Source organism: Daktulosphaira vitifoliae, unplaced genomic scaffold (genome assembly GCF_025091365.1).
Source record: "Daktulosphaira vitifoliae isolate Bord-2020 unplaced genomic scaffold, ASM2509136v1 Scaffold_3, whole genome shotgun sequence".
Lineage (NCBI taxonomy): Eukaryota > Metazoa > Arthropoda > Insecta > Hemiptera > Phylloxeridae > Daktulosphaira > Daktulosphaira vitifoliae.
Genome location: NW_026099574.1, coordinates 24486674 through 24500400, shown reverse-complemented (window position 1 = coordinate 24500400; position 13727 = coordinate 24486674). Strand labels below are relative to the sequence as shown.

At 26.9% G+C, this 13727-nt stretch overlaps 1 protein-coding gene across 1 annotated transcript in view; it reads left to right on the top strand.

Moving 5' to 3' along the window:
* LOC126902902 (potassium channel subfamily K member 18-like) overlaps window positions 1–8208 on the top strand; it is a 42950-nt gene extending 34742 nt beyond the window's left edge. Inside the window, exons 3-6 of the mRNA XM_050680614.1 lie at window positions 542–712; window positions 6066–6197; window positions 6846–7044; window positions 7125–8208. Of these exons, the coding sequence (XP_050536571.1) occupies window positions 542–712; window positions 6066–6197; window positions 6846–7044; window positions 7125–7629 (1007 nt within the window). The 3' untranslated portion in view covers window positions 7630–8208. The remainder of the gene's footprint in view (window positions 1–541; window positions 713–6065; window positions 6198–6845; window positions 7045–7124) is intronic.
* The last annotated feature ends 5519 nt before the right edge of the window (window positions 8209–13727 follow it).

Below are 13727 nucleotides of genomic sequence, written 5' to 3'. Positions count from 1 at the left end.
ACTTTTAAACTAATGTTCATGTAAAATTTTAATGTTTTCAGTTTTGTAGTTGGTGAAACCAGATGTTTATAAGGTGCAATGTGAAGTTAAAAAATATTAGAAATAAAATCAATATATTTGGTTATTCCTTAACGCTTATCTCAACTATCATTTTGATTAATTTTATTGTGAAAATTATAAAAAAAAAATTTCATAATATATTATGCTGTGTAAAACATACTATGTTTGATTTTCTACCATATCTCTCAAATTTTGTGAAATAACAAATGTTACTATGCTCAAATAATTGTGAAAGTAATTTTTAGTATTTTATCTGAATGACATATTTAATTAAATTTATTATTCATAAATTATTAAAATTAAATTTATACTCTTTCCATATACTGTTTACGTTATTAACTTAGTGACATAAATGACCTTTTAACACGACAAATTTTATGAAAATAAGTTTTTAAAATCATATATGTTTTTCTTATAAAAACGGAAATTATTCTACATTTGTGCAACATTCTAATATAACATGGTCTTTAATTATTTCTAGGGTATGGTAATTTAGCACCAAAAACACCACAAGGTAAAATTGTAACTATGGTATATGCTCTGTTTGGCGTGCCTCTCATGTTACTTTGTATATCCAACTTGGGATCCTTGTTGGCAGGCACATTTCAGTTTGCATATTCCCATACGTGTTGTTCTAAAAAACGAAAATCAGGTAATACTATCAACTAAAACACTGTTTAAAATTTAATGCTTTAAAACCATCTACCTAAAACATTGTCGGCAATATTTATGTTATTATGATTGTTGTCAAGGATGTTTTCAATTAATTTTATAAGTAGGCAAAGTAACGCTTTTATGCACAGAGTTTACACTTTTTTTTAATTAATAAAATGTCATGTTTTCACTTCATTCATTTCAAGTACTAAATTCTCAAAAAGTAATTACAATAATGGTTATTATTCCTACGGAAATGTATTAAGAAATTTAATTGACCACCATGAACACTAATTAAAAAATGATACATCGATTTTATGGTCTACGATGTGAGCAGGTGATTAACTAACACTTAAATACACAGCCTTATTATGTTTTATGGGTAAATTTTAAAAAAATGGCAGCGTTTCGTTTTCCGAATATTGAGCAAATCAAAATTTTTTTTTTTTATTTAAAAAACAATCTGTACATAAAATTTATAATAAGTATTTTGTTGAATTATTCAATTACATAACATTAATAACGTTAAATGGAAGGGAGGATTGATAACACCTCGATAAATTAAAATTAAATAATAATTTGATCAGATTTTTATATTATCAAAAACAAAAACCCAGGATAGAGGGGTTGTGGCACAGTAGTAACGTGGCATAGTTGGATCAAGTATACTGATATCTGACAGTGATTAAAATCACTATCATAAAAAACGCTTCAATGTAAATCTTTAAATAGTGTTTAATTTTAAAAAATTGGTGGATTATTCCTAAACCCACATGATATCTTATTTCCTTATTTATATCTTGATTAAGATAAAGTATGTCGAATGAAAGAGGGATATAAAAATTATTTCTCATGAAAAAATTGTATTGATAAATACAATTTTCAATAAATTATAGAATTATAAAGTTAAAAACCCAGCACAGTGGGGTGGCGGCACAGTGGGGACGAGGCATAGTTGGGTCCAGTATAGATGATATCTGACAGTGATTAAAATTACTATCATAAAAAACGCTTCGATGCAAATCTGTGTATAGTGTTTAATTAAAAAAAAAAAAATTTGTTAAAAAAGCGTATTTTTGAATACGGTAGCCATTTGCGCATAGAAGGTAGGTCGTCGGGACAAATTTTATTTTTTTTATTTTATAGTACATAAAATAAGTTTTAATTTGACATATGTTTAAAGGNATAAAATAAGCTTTAATTTGATATATGTTTAAAGGGCGCAGTATTTCTGGAACATTTTCAAAAAATAAGTTGGAAAAGTTATTTTTTGTAAAAAAGTTACTATTTTAAATCCCCCCAGTGAGTAGAATAAGTGATAGATTTTCAAAAAAAATGATATCAAATGAAAGGGAAATATCTAAGGTTTCAATACAAAAAAATATTATTTTTATTTGTTCATTTTTGAAAAAGTTATAGTAGTTTTAAGTACAAAAAACATCCCGATTAAAGATAATTTTTATCGCAAACATTACACTTTTTTTTTAATTTTCGACAGCCATTTGCACATAGAAGATAAAATATCGGGACAAATTTTTTTTTTTCATTTGATAGTATATAACATAACCTTTGATTTGATATATGTTTAAAGGACGCAGTATTTCCGGAACATTTTCAAAAGTTCAGTTGAAAAAGATCTATGTTTTTTACAATATTTCAAGTTTTGAACGCCCCCTATATAAGGGGAAATTGTCCAATTTTAATAAAAAGTATGTCAAATGAAAGCTGTACTTATAATGTATTTATAAAAAAAAAATTGTGCTGATATATACATTTTTCAAAAAGTTATAGCATTTTTAAGTTGAAAATTTAAAATCGAAAATTTTAACACAAAAATAGTGTTTTTTTAACTACGGCAGCCGTTTAAATGTAGAAGAAAAAGTGTCGGGACAAATTTTTTTTTTTCATTTTGTAGTACATAAAATAAGCTTTAATTTGATATATGTTTAAAGGACGCAGTATTTCCGGAACATTTTCAAAAATTAAGTTGAAAAAGTTAATTTTTGTAAAAAAGTTGCTATTTTAAATCCCCCCCATGAGCAGGTTAATTGATAGATTTTCAAAAAAATGATATCAAATGATAGGTAAATATCTAAAGTTTTAGTATAAAAAAAAATTATGTTGATTTGTTGATTTTTCAAAAAGTTATGGAAGTTTTAAGAAAAAAAAGTGAAAAAATTTCGAAAATTAGCGATTTTTAAATTTGTAATTTTTTTGGATATTTCCCCCATTTGCGGGGAACAAGGGAATTTTTTTCAATTTTTAAGGGTGATGTCTTCAACTAGATACGATTTGTGATCTTTTGACGTATTTTCGAAAGAAATCGGTCCAGTGAGAGCTGAGAAAAAGTGGCAACAGACATAAAAAAAAAAAAAAAAACACATCATAGTAAAATTAATACCTTCTCCGCTTCGCATCGAAGCTAAAATGTAAAATATAAAATGGAGAATTTTCACACGAAAATAGCATTCGGTAGCCATTTTTACCATGAAAACAAAATAAAGTCCGAATTTTTTTTTTCTATAATAAAGTACATTATATTAGCTTTAATTTAAGATATATATAAAACTGGCAAACTTTCGGGAATACTTTCCAATTTTAAATTGAAAAAGTTAATTTTTTGTAAAAATGTTGTAACTTTTAATTCCTCCCTGTGGGCAGGTAAAGGGTCAAATTTATAAAAAAAAGTATACAAAATGGTAAGGACATCATGTATCTATAAAAAAAAATTTTATTGATCCACACATTTTTCAAAAAGTTATAGCATTAAAAAGTTAAAAATGTAAAAAAAATAATCGAGAATTTTCACACAAAAATAGCATTCGGTAGCCATTTTTACCATAAAGACAAAATAAAGTCTTTTAAAATAAAATAAAAGAAATTTTTTGTTCCATAATTAAGTATATTACATAATCTTTAATTTAATATATATATATAAGTATCAGAGTTTCCGGAACACTTTTAAAGGTTATGTTAAAAAAGTTCTCATTTTAAATCCCCCCCTGTGGGCAGGTGAAGGGTCAGATTTATAAAAAAAATTTATATTGATATGGTTGTTTTTAAAAAAGTTGTGGCAGTTTTAAGAAAAGAAATTTGAAAAAATTTCGAAAATTAGCGACTTTAAATTTTTTATTTTTTTGGAGGTTTACCTTATTTACGGGATCGAGGGAAATGTTTTCAATTTTTGAGACTAGATACAATTTATGATCTTTTGACGTATCGTTAAAAGAAATCTGTCTAGTGAGAGCTGAGAAAAAGTGGTACCAGACACAAAAAAAAAAACACATCATAGTAAAACCAATACCTTCTCAGCTTCGCATTGAAGCTAAAAAACATATCAATACTAGCACAATTGTTATTATGTATTATTGTAATTTACTCTATTTATACATTAGTTCAATGGCATTATTATTTTTTATTTTTATTAAATGAAAAAAAAAAGTTATTTAAAGTATTAGCGAGGAAATAGTTTTATAAAATGCGGTGAAATTAAATTTAATATAAAAACATTAAATAACTATTTCTATATTTATTTTTTAACGAGTTGTAATATAGGCAAAGTTATTTTCGTGTTTCTAATTCGTTTCTGTTAACTTAATATTAAGTTTTATTACACTATTGTCAATAACTTATATAATACTTATATGTATTATTAAATAATTTTTAAATCTATTCTCGATAAAAAACATAATTCAATACATCGTAGACAAAAAAAAATGTAAAAAATGTAGGTATTATTACATCAACAATGATTAACTATCTATTTACTCTAAGAAAATAAATGTTGATTTGATTATCTATATTTTAAATAAATTATAATTAAAAAATTTTTTATTAGATGTTGTAAAATTTGAATAAATATATATATCAGCTTGGTAGTTTATATTTCATTAAAAATGGATTAAGTATTATACATGTTGTATTTGTTTAGCTTGGTTATAATATATTAATAAAATAAAACCAACTGAGAGTTAGTACAATCAGTATATATCACAAACCGAATAAAATAATTTTTTATTTTTGACTTTGATGTGACATAAAAGGTTATAATAGAAAAAATAGTAATAAATAGTGAGGGCGTTAGGTAATTTAAATAACTATAATTTAAAAAATACTTATTTTTAAACAAACATTTCTATTTAATAAAAGGTCTGTTTAATCAAGGTAAAAATAAATAAATAAATAAACACCATAATCTTCCATAAATGATGGCCTCGAATAGTCATTATAATTTTATCATGCAACATTTTTAAATGAAATACATAAACAATATGAAGCAATATAATAGTTTCGCTTTAACTCGAATCATAACAAACAGCGTGATGACATTTTGAATTGGTCCATTGTTATTATTATATTTTACGTCATATCTTTTATGTATTTTTTTTTGAAAATCGAATATTTTACTTTGTTTTTATTAGCTCCTTAAAAAAAAATGAAATTATTGTATGCTCTTTAAACGAGATAGCGCCAATATTGTTAATATTTTTGGTTGCGATTCACACCTTTTTGACACGACTCAAGTCGCAATAATGTAGTCGACACTGGTCTTGATAATAGACACCGTAGGCCGTTTCCTATTGATGAGCGACAACAGTTTGTTTAAAAGGAACCGAAAAGACCAACACGATTAATTAAAGTATTCGCATTATATCGGAGCGGCACTTTCGCTGGCGTTGGCGCTGCGGTGTCCGGCGTGATCGTCGGTGTACCAAAAAGCTAGCAGCGTTGATGGCGACGGTACGCGGGTGCAGATCGGTTCGTCCAGTCCGGTCGTACGACACGTCCGGAGCCGATGGCGTACATTATCGACGTTGTCACTTTGACAGCGGCAAGGAGCCTCAACGTATCATTTGCAGTGGCCGTGCGGCACTTGCTGGACTTTGCACCGTAGCATATGGCTCGCGGTGTTGGTCAGACAAACTACCAAATACCCTCAACAGGGCGACAGCTGATAAAGGTGGCGCGGGTCGCGGAGCACTGTCTATCACGAAGCGACGCGAGACCGTGTCAGATTTTTACATATAATTCAAAAATATTAGATTATCTAGATTTTTTTTTAAAGTTTCTAGTACTTTGTGATATACTAACGATGTAGTATGAAAAAATAATTAATGATTAATTGAATTATTAATTATGCACGATTCTTAATAAATTTTACTAATAAATAATTTAATAGATGTAAACACGATTTATTTTATAAAAAAATCTAAATAATTCTTAATTTAAACAAATATTTACTGTATTAACACAGATATTTGTTTTATGAAAAATATATTTATTATGTTTTTAATTAATAATTATTTAAAGTATTTGTTTATGTAAAAATGTCTAATAAAATTCATATTTAGAAAGTCGAAGAGAAAAGGCAATGAAGAAGTGTAAATCGATGACTGAGGTTAAAATGTCCCCACATTCCGCACATTCTTTAAACGGACATCATAAAATTGATCCAGAAGTATCAAAATTGCGAAAACCTATAGGTATGACAATATATTCATAATTATTATTATTTTATTAGTGATTAATTTAAGTTGATGAACCCTATATAAATTTGAAGCGTAATAAAGGATGATGAAAGGCATAGTTTTATCAAAATAAAATAATTACACGGTTAAAACATTTTTTTTTATTTGAAGGGTGAAGTGAAGAGCTTTCTTATGTATATCTCCCTCAGAACAATACCCTGATTACATCTCTGATATTAGTAAAGGTGAAATCGAACATTAATGGATGACAAATAGTTGTATGAATTGTAAATTTTTTAATTACTTAATTATCATACATTTATCAAACAGAACTATGGTTTGATATAAATTATGTTAAACAATACGTTTGGTATAATCACTTACTCTCGGTCATTAAACTTATCTAGGAATCCTTTCCCAGCGGGCCAAATCAATACTGATTTAGCCAATGATTTTATTTAAATAAATAAAATCAATATTACAATATTTTTTGATGATATTTTGAATAATCAGAAAAATATGTTTAAAACCAACAAAAAAAGCTATTTGAGAAAATACGGATCTGATTCAATATTAAACCCGCTGAGTTAATCATTGCCTATCGAAAATGATAACATTTGTTTTTTTTATAATCAGAAAAATGAAACAAAATAAACTTTTTAGGAAGCAAGCCTGTGTACCGTTTAACTTCTGAGGCAAAAAACGTTCTATGTGAATGTGCAGAATACCAATTGGCAAATTCGCCCACGCACGATCATGTAGCTGCACATATTCTTAGACAATTGGGCGACAGTTCAGATTTGTCAACAGTTCCCGAAGAAGATTACTCCTACAACGATGAAAATGAAGACTGCTATGAATGGTATACATATTATGTTATTTATGTAAATTTTTACATTTGTATAGCCTCTAAAATGATTAAATTTGATTTGATTTTTTCAGTCGAATTCGCAATACTACTTACGGCACACCTTCTAGAATACCATTAATTAAAAACCACCATCAAAAAGAGCGGTCACAGCAGATTTTGAATGTACACACAATCAAACCATCTAAAAAACCAGTGAGAACCCCCGCGCCGCCTGGTGTACCGGTGATTTTGGTGTTGTTAGTTTTGGTCGGTTACATATGTCTAGGTGCCGCTGTGTTTGCCACTTGGGAAGATTGGACATTCATCGATGGCGCTTATTTTTGTTTTGTAACCTTATCAACAATAGGATTTGGTGACTTTGTACCTGGGAAATCTTTTAAAGGCACCGACACGCAAAACGGTCAACTGCAGTTAATTGCTTGCTGTGGATACCTGTTGTTCGGACTGGTCTTGATTGCCATGTCATTTTCACTGGTCCAGGAAGAAGTTGTCTCCAAGTGTCGAAATGTGGCTAGATACATGGGACTCCTAAAACAACCTCGACCGAACACACAGCCTGCTCCTTATGCTCTGTAACCAATGGCTAGTCTCCTTCGGCTAAAACGTTTAACTGACTTCGCATTTCTAGTGTACAATAATTTTGAAATGTGTGTGTGTGTTAAATTGACAATCAGAATTAACTCTAACAAGATCATACTGATGGCGTGAATTTGGAAATGAAGACGCTACATAACCTGTGATTAATACATTTGTATACGATGAAACCAAAATACAATATTGAATAAACTGGTTTTAGTTGAAATTTTTTTAAAATTCAAGAACTTACTTGAAAATTGAATAATATTTACATTTAAAGACAAAAATGTGCAACTTGATTTTTAAGTAGTCATAATTAGAATCACAGAAATAAATGTGAATGAATATATTTTTGTAACCATTTTGGCTATATTATATGAAAAAATTAATCAATGAAAATTAATGATCAACTTGTGGCTAATATTATTTAAAAATTCGTTATCATGTATATTTTTTTGATTTAAAAATAATAAAATAAGTAATAATAATAATAATACAGATTTCGATTGATAAATTTTCAAAATATTGTCGCATCTCTAATTTACTATTTTGACTTAATTACGTAAGAAAAAACAAGTTAAATAAATATTTCAGTTTGTATGATATTTTCCAAGTGAATTTCTAGGTTAAAATAAGTTTTTTTATTAATTAACAATGTTATAAAATCAAAATTTAATTGTATGAGTAAAAACAGTTGTTTTTGTTTATTATTCGACTTTTGAACATTTAATAATTCAGTTTTATTATTAAAAGATAAGGATTATTGAACTGTTCAACACTGTACTCTTCCAATAATTTATAACTACTTGTGAAAATACGTTACAAATAAAGAATTTATTTATTTATTTATTATTATCGTTTTTATTTATTAATTAATTTAATAAAAATAATTATATTTACAAAAAATCTTACCAAATAAAGTGGCGTTTAATAAAAAGAGCGTTCAGTAAATAAAGAAACAAGACAATTGTTATAAACAAAAACAACAATACAAATCCTTTTTCTTACTTACTAAACATTCTATAAATTTCATAAAGGTTCCAAATAGAATATTTAAAAAAAAAATAATTCAGTGGTTCCAACCTCAATATAAGTAATGAGCAAAAAAAAATTTGGAGGCGGTTCTTTTTTTATCGTGTAATACATATAAAATTGACGTCGATGACACTAAGGTGATTTGCCTTTGGTTTGTTATAAGTAGCTACTGTAATAATAATTTATAAATTAATTATTACTTTATAAATTTATTTATCTTTAGGCATCATAGTTATTATAGTAATTAATGTACACGAATATCAACAATTGAAAGTGATCATGTTATGAATAACATTAACATAGAATAAAATTGTGGAAAATTATTTCCCTAAATTATTTAATATGGTAAATTAAAACCTTTGAAGTTAAATATTGATTGGACATTACTTATTCAACAACTGACATATACGACAAGTTATTTTAGTGAACGTTAACATTTATTTTTATGGAACTAGTAATATATTTCCCCGTCCCATATTTTGTTTATGGGTATTATTTTTTGCAATAAATTTTCTTTTAACTTGATAGTCATTGTATATTAATATCGCTTATTTTTTGATTAATGACATAGTTATTTTTATTAGACCCCCACGACATGACGTGGAGTCTAATAAAAATAATAAAAACTAAAATAATATAGCTTATGCATTAATTTAATAATAAATGAAAAGTATCCAAACGCTTAAGGCAGTAATCGGGTACAGTTGAATGAGATAGATTGACACCATTATGTCAATTTTAGAGCATGGAATTTATAAATTTTATTAAAATAAATATTATTAAAATAAAAATAATTTATATTCTCAATTATCATCAATATTTAAAAATAAAAAACGCTCGAGTTTTTTCTAAAACATACATTTGTTTGTACACATATTTTATTGAAGCAAGTGCGTGAAAATTATCATCAAGGAAATAAAATATTTAATAACTTAAGATAAGAAAATAAAACAAGTGTAAAAATTATCACCTTATTTTTGTTGAATACGAAAAATTATTTATTCAGTATTATTAATTAGGGACTATTGCAAAAATTAAATGATATCTTCATTTAGTTTTTTCCATTGAAATGCTATATATCAAAAATATTAATTAAAATACGTTGGTCGTGGTATAATTGTACTCGACTTATACATAAAGTTTCAATAATAATAGCCAATACTTGAAAAAATAATAAAAACTCATTTAAAATTAAATTTAATTAAACTTCATTTTTTATTCTATACAATTATTAAGTTTCTTTCGAAATTTATTTAATCAAAAATCGTTTTTAGAAGAATAAGATTAATAAAGTTTTATTCAATTACCACTTGTTATTAACATCATCAAATTATTTTCAACAAAATTAAAATATTAGTATAAACTTAACTCTGGATGTCCCATGTTAAGTTAAAGATTTTTTTTTCTTTTAAGCCCTCTAAGGTCGTAAGCTGATATTATAAAAGATAATATTATTAAGCTACTTTTAATTAATAATTGTTTTTAATAATTCTCCTTAAAATATATACTACACTATTTAATGAAAAAAAACTGTATGATGGCTATATTAAGTTATATTATAACTATTTCTAACGTTAATTTTTATAAAAAAAACTTTGATTAAGAATTCGAAATAAAATCAAAAATGTATTAGTTTCGTAATTAATAAAATTATTGTTTTTCAATCGAAATCGACAAATTACCATGAAATAGCTTTATAACAACCAATCAAATGTGACTAAAACACATAAACAAATCACTTTTTCGTTTCTTGACAAAACACAACTATTAAAAACTTTAAATTAAATAATTTATAATTGTTACTTTATAAGCAAATAAAATAAAATAATTTAAAAAAATTGTGTATGAGGGAAGTGGTGATGATGAACAAACGATAGTCGACACAATCAATTAAAAACAATCAACGTAGAGTCGTTTATTCGAACACAATAAAAACAACAATTACAAATAATATAATAAGAAATTAAGAGTTGCACAGCACAAATAATCGAAAGATGTGTCGACGTTGAATCGGTGAGGGCAGTTTTGTATGAAGAAGGCGACTTTTTGCGGCGGGTCGTCGTTGGCCGTGTGGCACTTGCTGAACTTGGCGCCGTGGCGTATGGCACGAGGTGTCAGTCCAACTGCCATGTACACGCAGTAGGGCGACGGCAACAAAGGTGGCGCGGGTCGCGGGGCTCCGTGCAACACGAAGCGACGAGGGACCGTGTTAAAGTGTTTAAAAAAAATGATAAACAACTGGAACAGTAACATATTTTTTCACAATTTTTATTTTGTAATCAATATTGATGTTAGTCTATAGCAATTCTCCACTCTTTCCTGTTACTTGGTTCTGTTTATTCGGAATAATTACACCATTGGTTTGTCATTATTTGTTGCATACACTCTATTCGTCGTGGTCTTCCCCTTACATTTTTTTCTTCTATGCAGCTTTCTATAATTAATCCCAGTAACCAATCATGTTTCAATACATGTCGAATCCATTTATTTTTCTTTTCTTTTCTTTATACTTTTGTAGTGTATCATAGTAGCTGCAAATTATATTTGAACGTTTATTTTTAAGTTGCATACGGATTCAGATTAAGGGTGGCCCATTCCAAGTAGTTGGGATAGAGTAGACACAAATTGAATATTATACTCTTAAGTTTTTATGATATAAAAACTACTTAGCTCAATCAATAAGGCATCGTCCCTCGATGCGTGAGTACCGGTGTTCGAATTAGTTATATTAGGATATATAAGTTTTCTCGTTTTTCTGAAAAAGGCAATAGCTTTAAAAAAAAAACGTTAAATATAAAAAAAAAAATGATATCAAAACTATTAAATGTTTTTTTAAATACATCGTAAATAATTTAGTAAAAATTAAGTTGAATGCGTAAATGTAAAATAGGATTGCTGGCTTAGAGCTCCATAAATTTTCCGAGACTCGTTACTTTCAAGTATGAGAGAATAATAAAAAGTTATTCCAATGTTCATTCCAAAACCCAATGGTAAGTTTTGTCTATACATCTCAGCAACCATTGCAATTCTTCTTCGTTTGCAACTATTTCTGCTATATCATCTGTGAATCGTAGCATACCAATTTTTTTACCATTCAGCTTTATACCCAAATATATTTTCTCTCTAATTATGTTTTGGACATATGCATTGCATATGCTAGAAGAGAGAATACATCACTGCCTTACTTATTTTATTATGCATGATCCCTCATCATATTTGCTTATATTATAACAGCTGTTTTCATCAGATTTTGTTTAAACAGTAATCTTCTTTCAGTGTATTCTATATCTGTTCTATTTAGCATCTGAACATTACTGAGCCTGTTGATATTGTCAAACATTTTTTTTATATCAACAAAAACTGTATATGTAGGCTTTCTTTCTCAATAAGTGTTACTAGCACCACTATTGCCTCCCTTGTAACCATGTTCTTTTTAACCCAAACTGACCTTTTTACAATATGGCTTATTTTCCATTCTTCTTGTCATAATTACTGTCAGTATTTTCAATACATACGCCAGCAAGCTAATTGTACAGTACAGATCACATTTTTGTGCGACTGCTTGTTTCGTTCATTTTGTGAAAAATGGAGATCTTGTTGATCTATGCACCAAATGTATTCGATTTTAATCTAGCTGGTTCAACTGATAGGTTCTATAATCGCCGAAAGTTGAAAAAACCCTTAATTTTAGAAACTTAGAAAAATAATGTTCAATTCAATTTTTAAAAATAGTCCTAAATATATGACATAACTTTTAACCTATATTCAATTTTTGATGTAAACAACCATATTAAAATATATATATCCGACGATTGTTCTACAATAATAAAATTGCCGTCAAAGTGAAAGTAAAAATTATTTTATAATTTGAGTGAGATTTTGAAACATAACAAATGACTAAATTACAAATATACAAACTATTGTGAAATTTTACAGATTCGCATCGAAACGTTTTTTAAGATAGTAACATTAATCGCTGTGAGATATTATCTGTACTTGTTCTAACTATGCCACGTGCAGTCTGTATTGATTCTTTTCTATTTTCTATTTATAAATATTTATTTTATAATAATATAATAATTCTTCTTCTTCCTCGCCTTAACTTAATAATACTATAATAATTGTCTGTTTTATATCGGCATATAATTAATAGGTATTTAAAATGTTAGTTGCTACTTTATTTTAAATTTGTTAACTTAATAATATTTACTAAATAAACTATATTATTGTATATGTTTATGTATTATAGGACTTATTTTCTGTTTATATAAATAAAGAAACGTATTTAGTAAATATCTTAGAATATAATTGTTTTGTAATTATTTTAATTACATGAATTATAACTACAAAAATAATATTACAAAACATTATGACATAAATTATACTCACAATTTAAAAACACGCGGGACACTTAAAAAAATATTATTCTTTTTCTATTATATCACATTTAAAGCTTAAATTTAATAACTATTTCATCTACTAATTTAATATATATATTCTCAAGTGATTTTTTTATTTTAATCATATCCACTTCTTTAATTGGTCCGACATAACTTTGTGTTTTGTTTGTGTCATACAGTAGAAAATCGTAAATGAAATTTAAACTTTCAAATTCCATTTTTTTTTTTAAAGTTAAACAAGTATATTTGTTCATAAATATTAGTAAGAGATTTTTTATATAATATATATTGTCCATTATTATCTCGTGTTCTTCATTTTCAAGCGTTGAAATATAAAAATGTATATCGTCATATAGGTTCCATTCATTAACATAGATATCATTTACTAAAACACCGTTAAGATCAGTCACAATCATATTATCAGACATGTTGTCAACAAAATGTTTTAATTCTTCGTAAACTTGGTTAATTGTATCATCTACATTAGTGAAATCAACTAAAAAATCTAATGTACTGAATAACATTTTTATCATTTCATTACTTTCTTTTAAAATTAAATGATGCAACTCATAACAACGCGATTTTAAATCATGTCTATAATCGTGTGTATAATAATATCTACAATGTTCGCTTAGTTTTTCCAAAAATGCAAACAAATCTTGC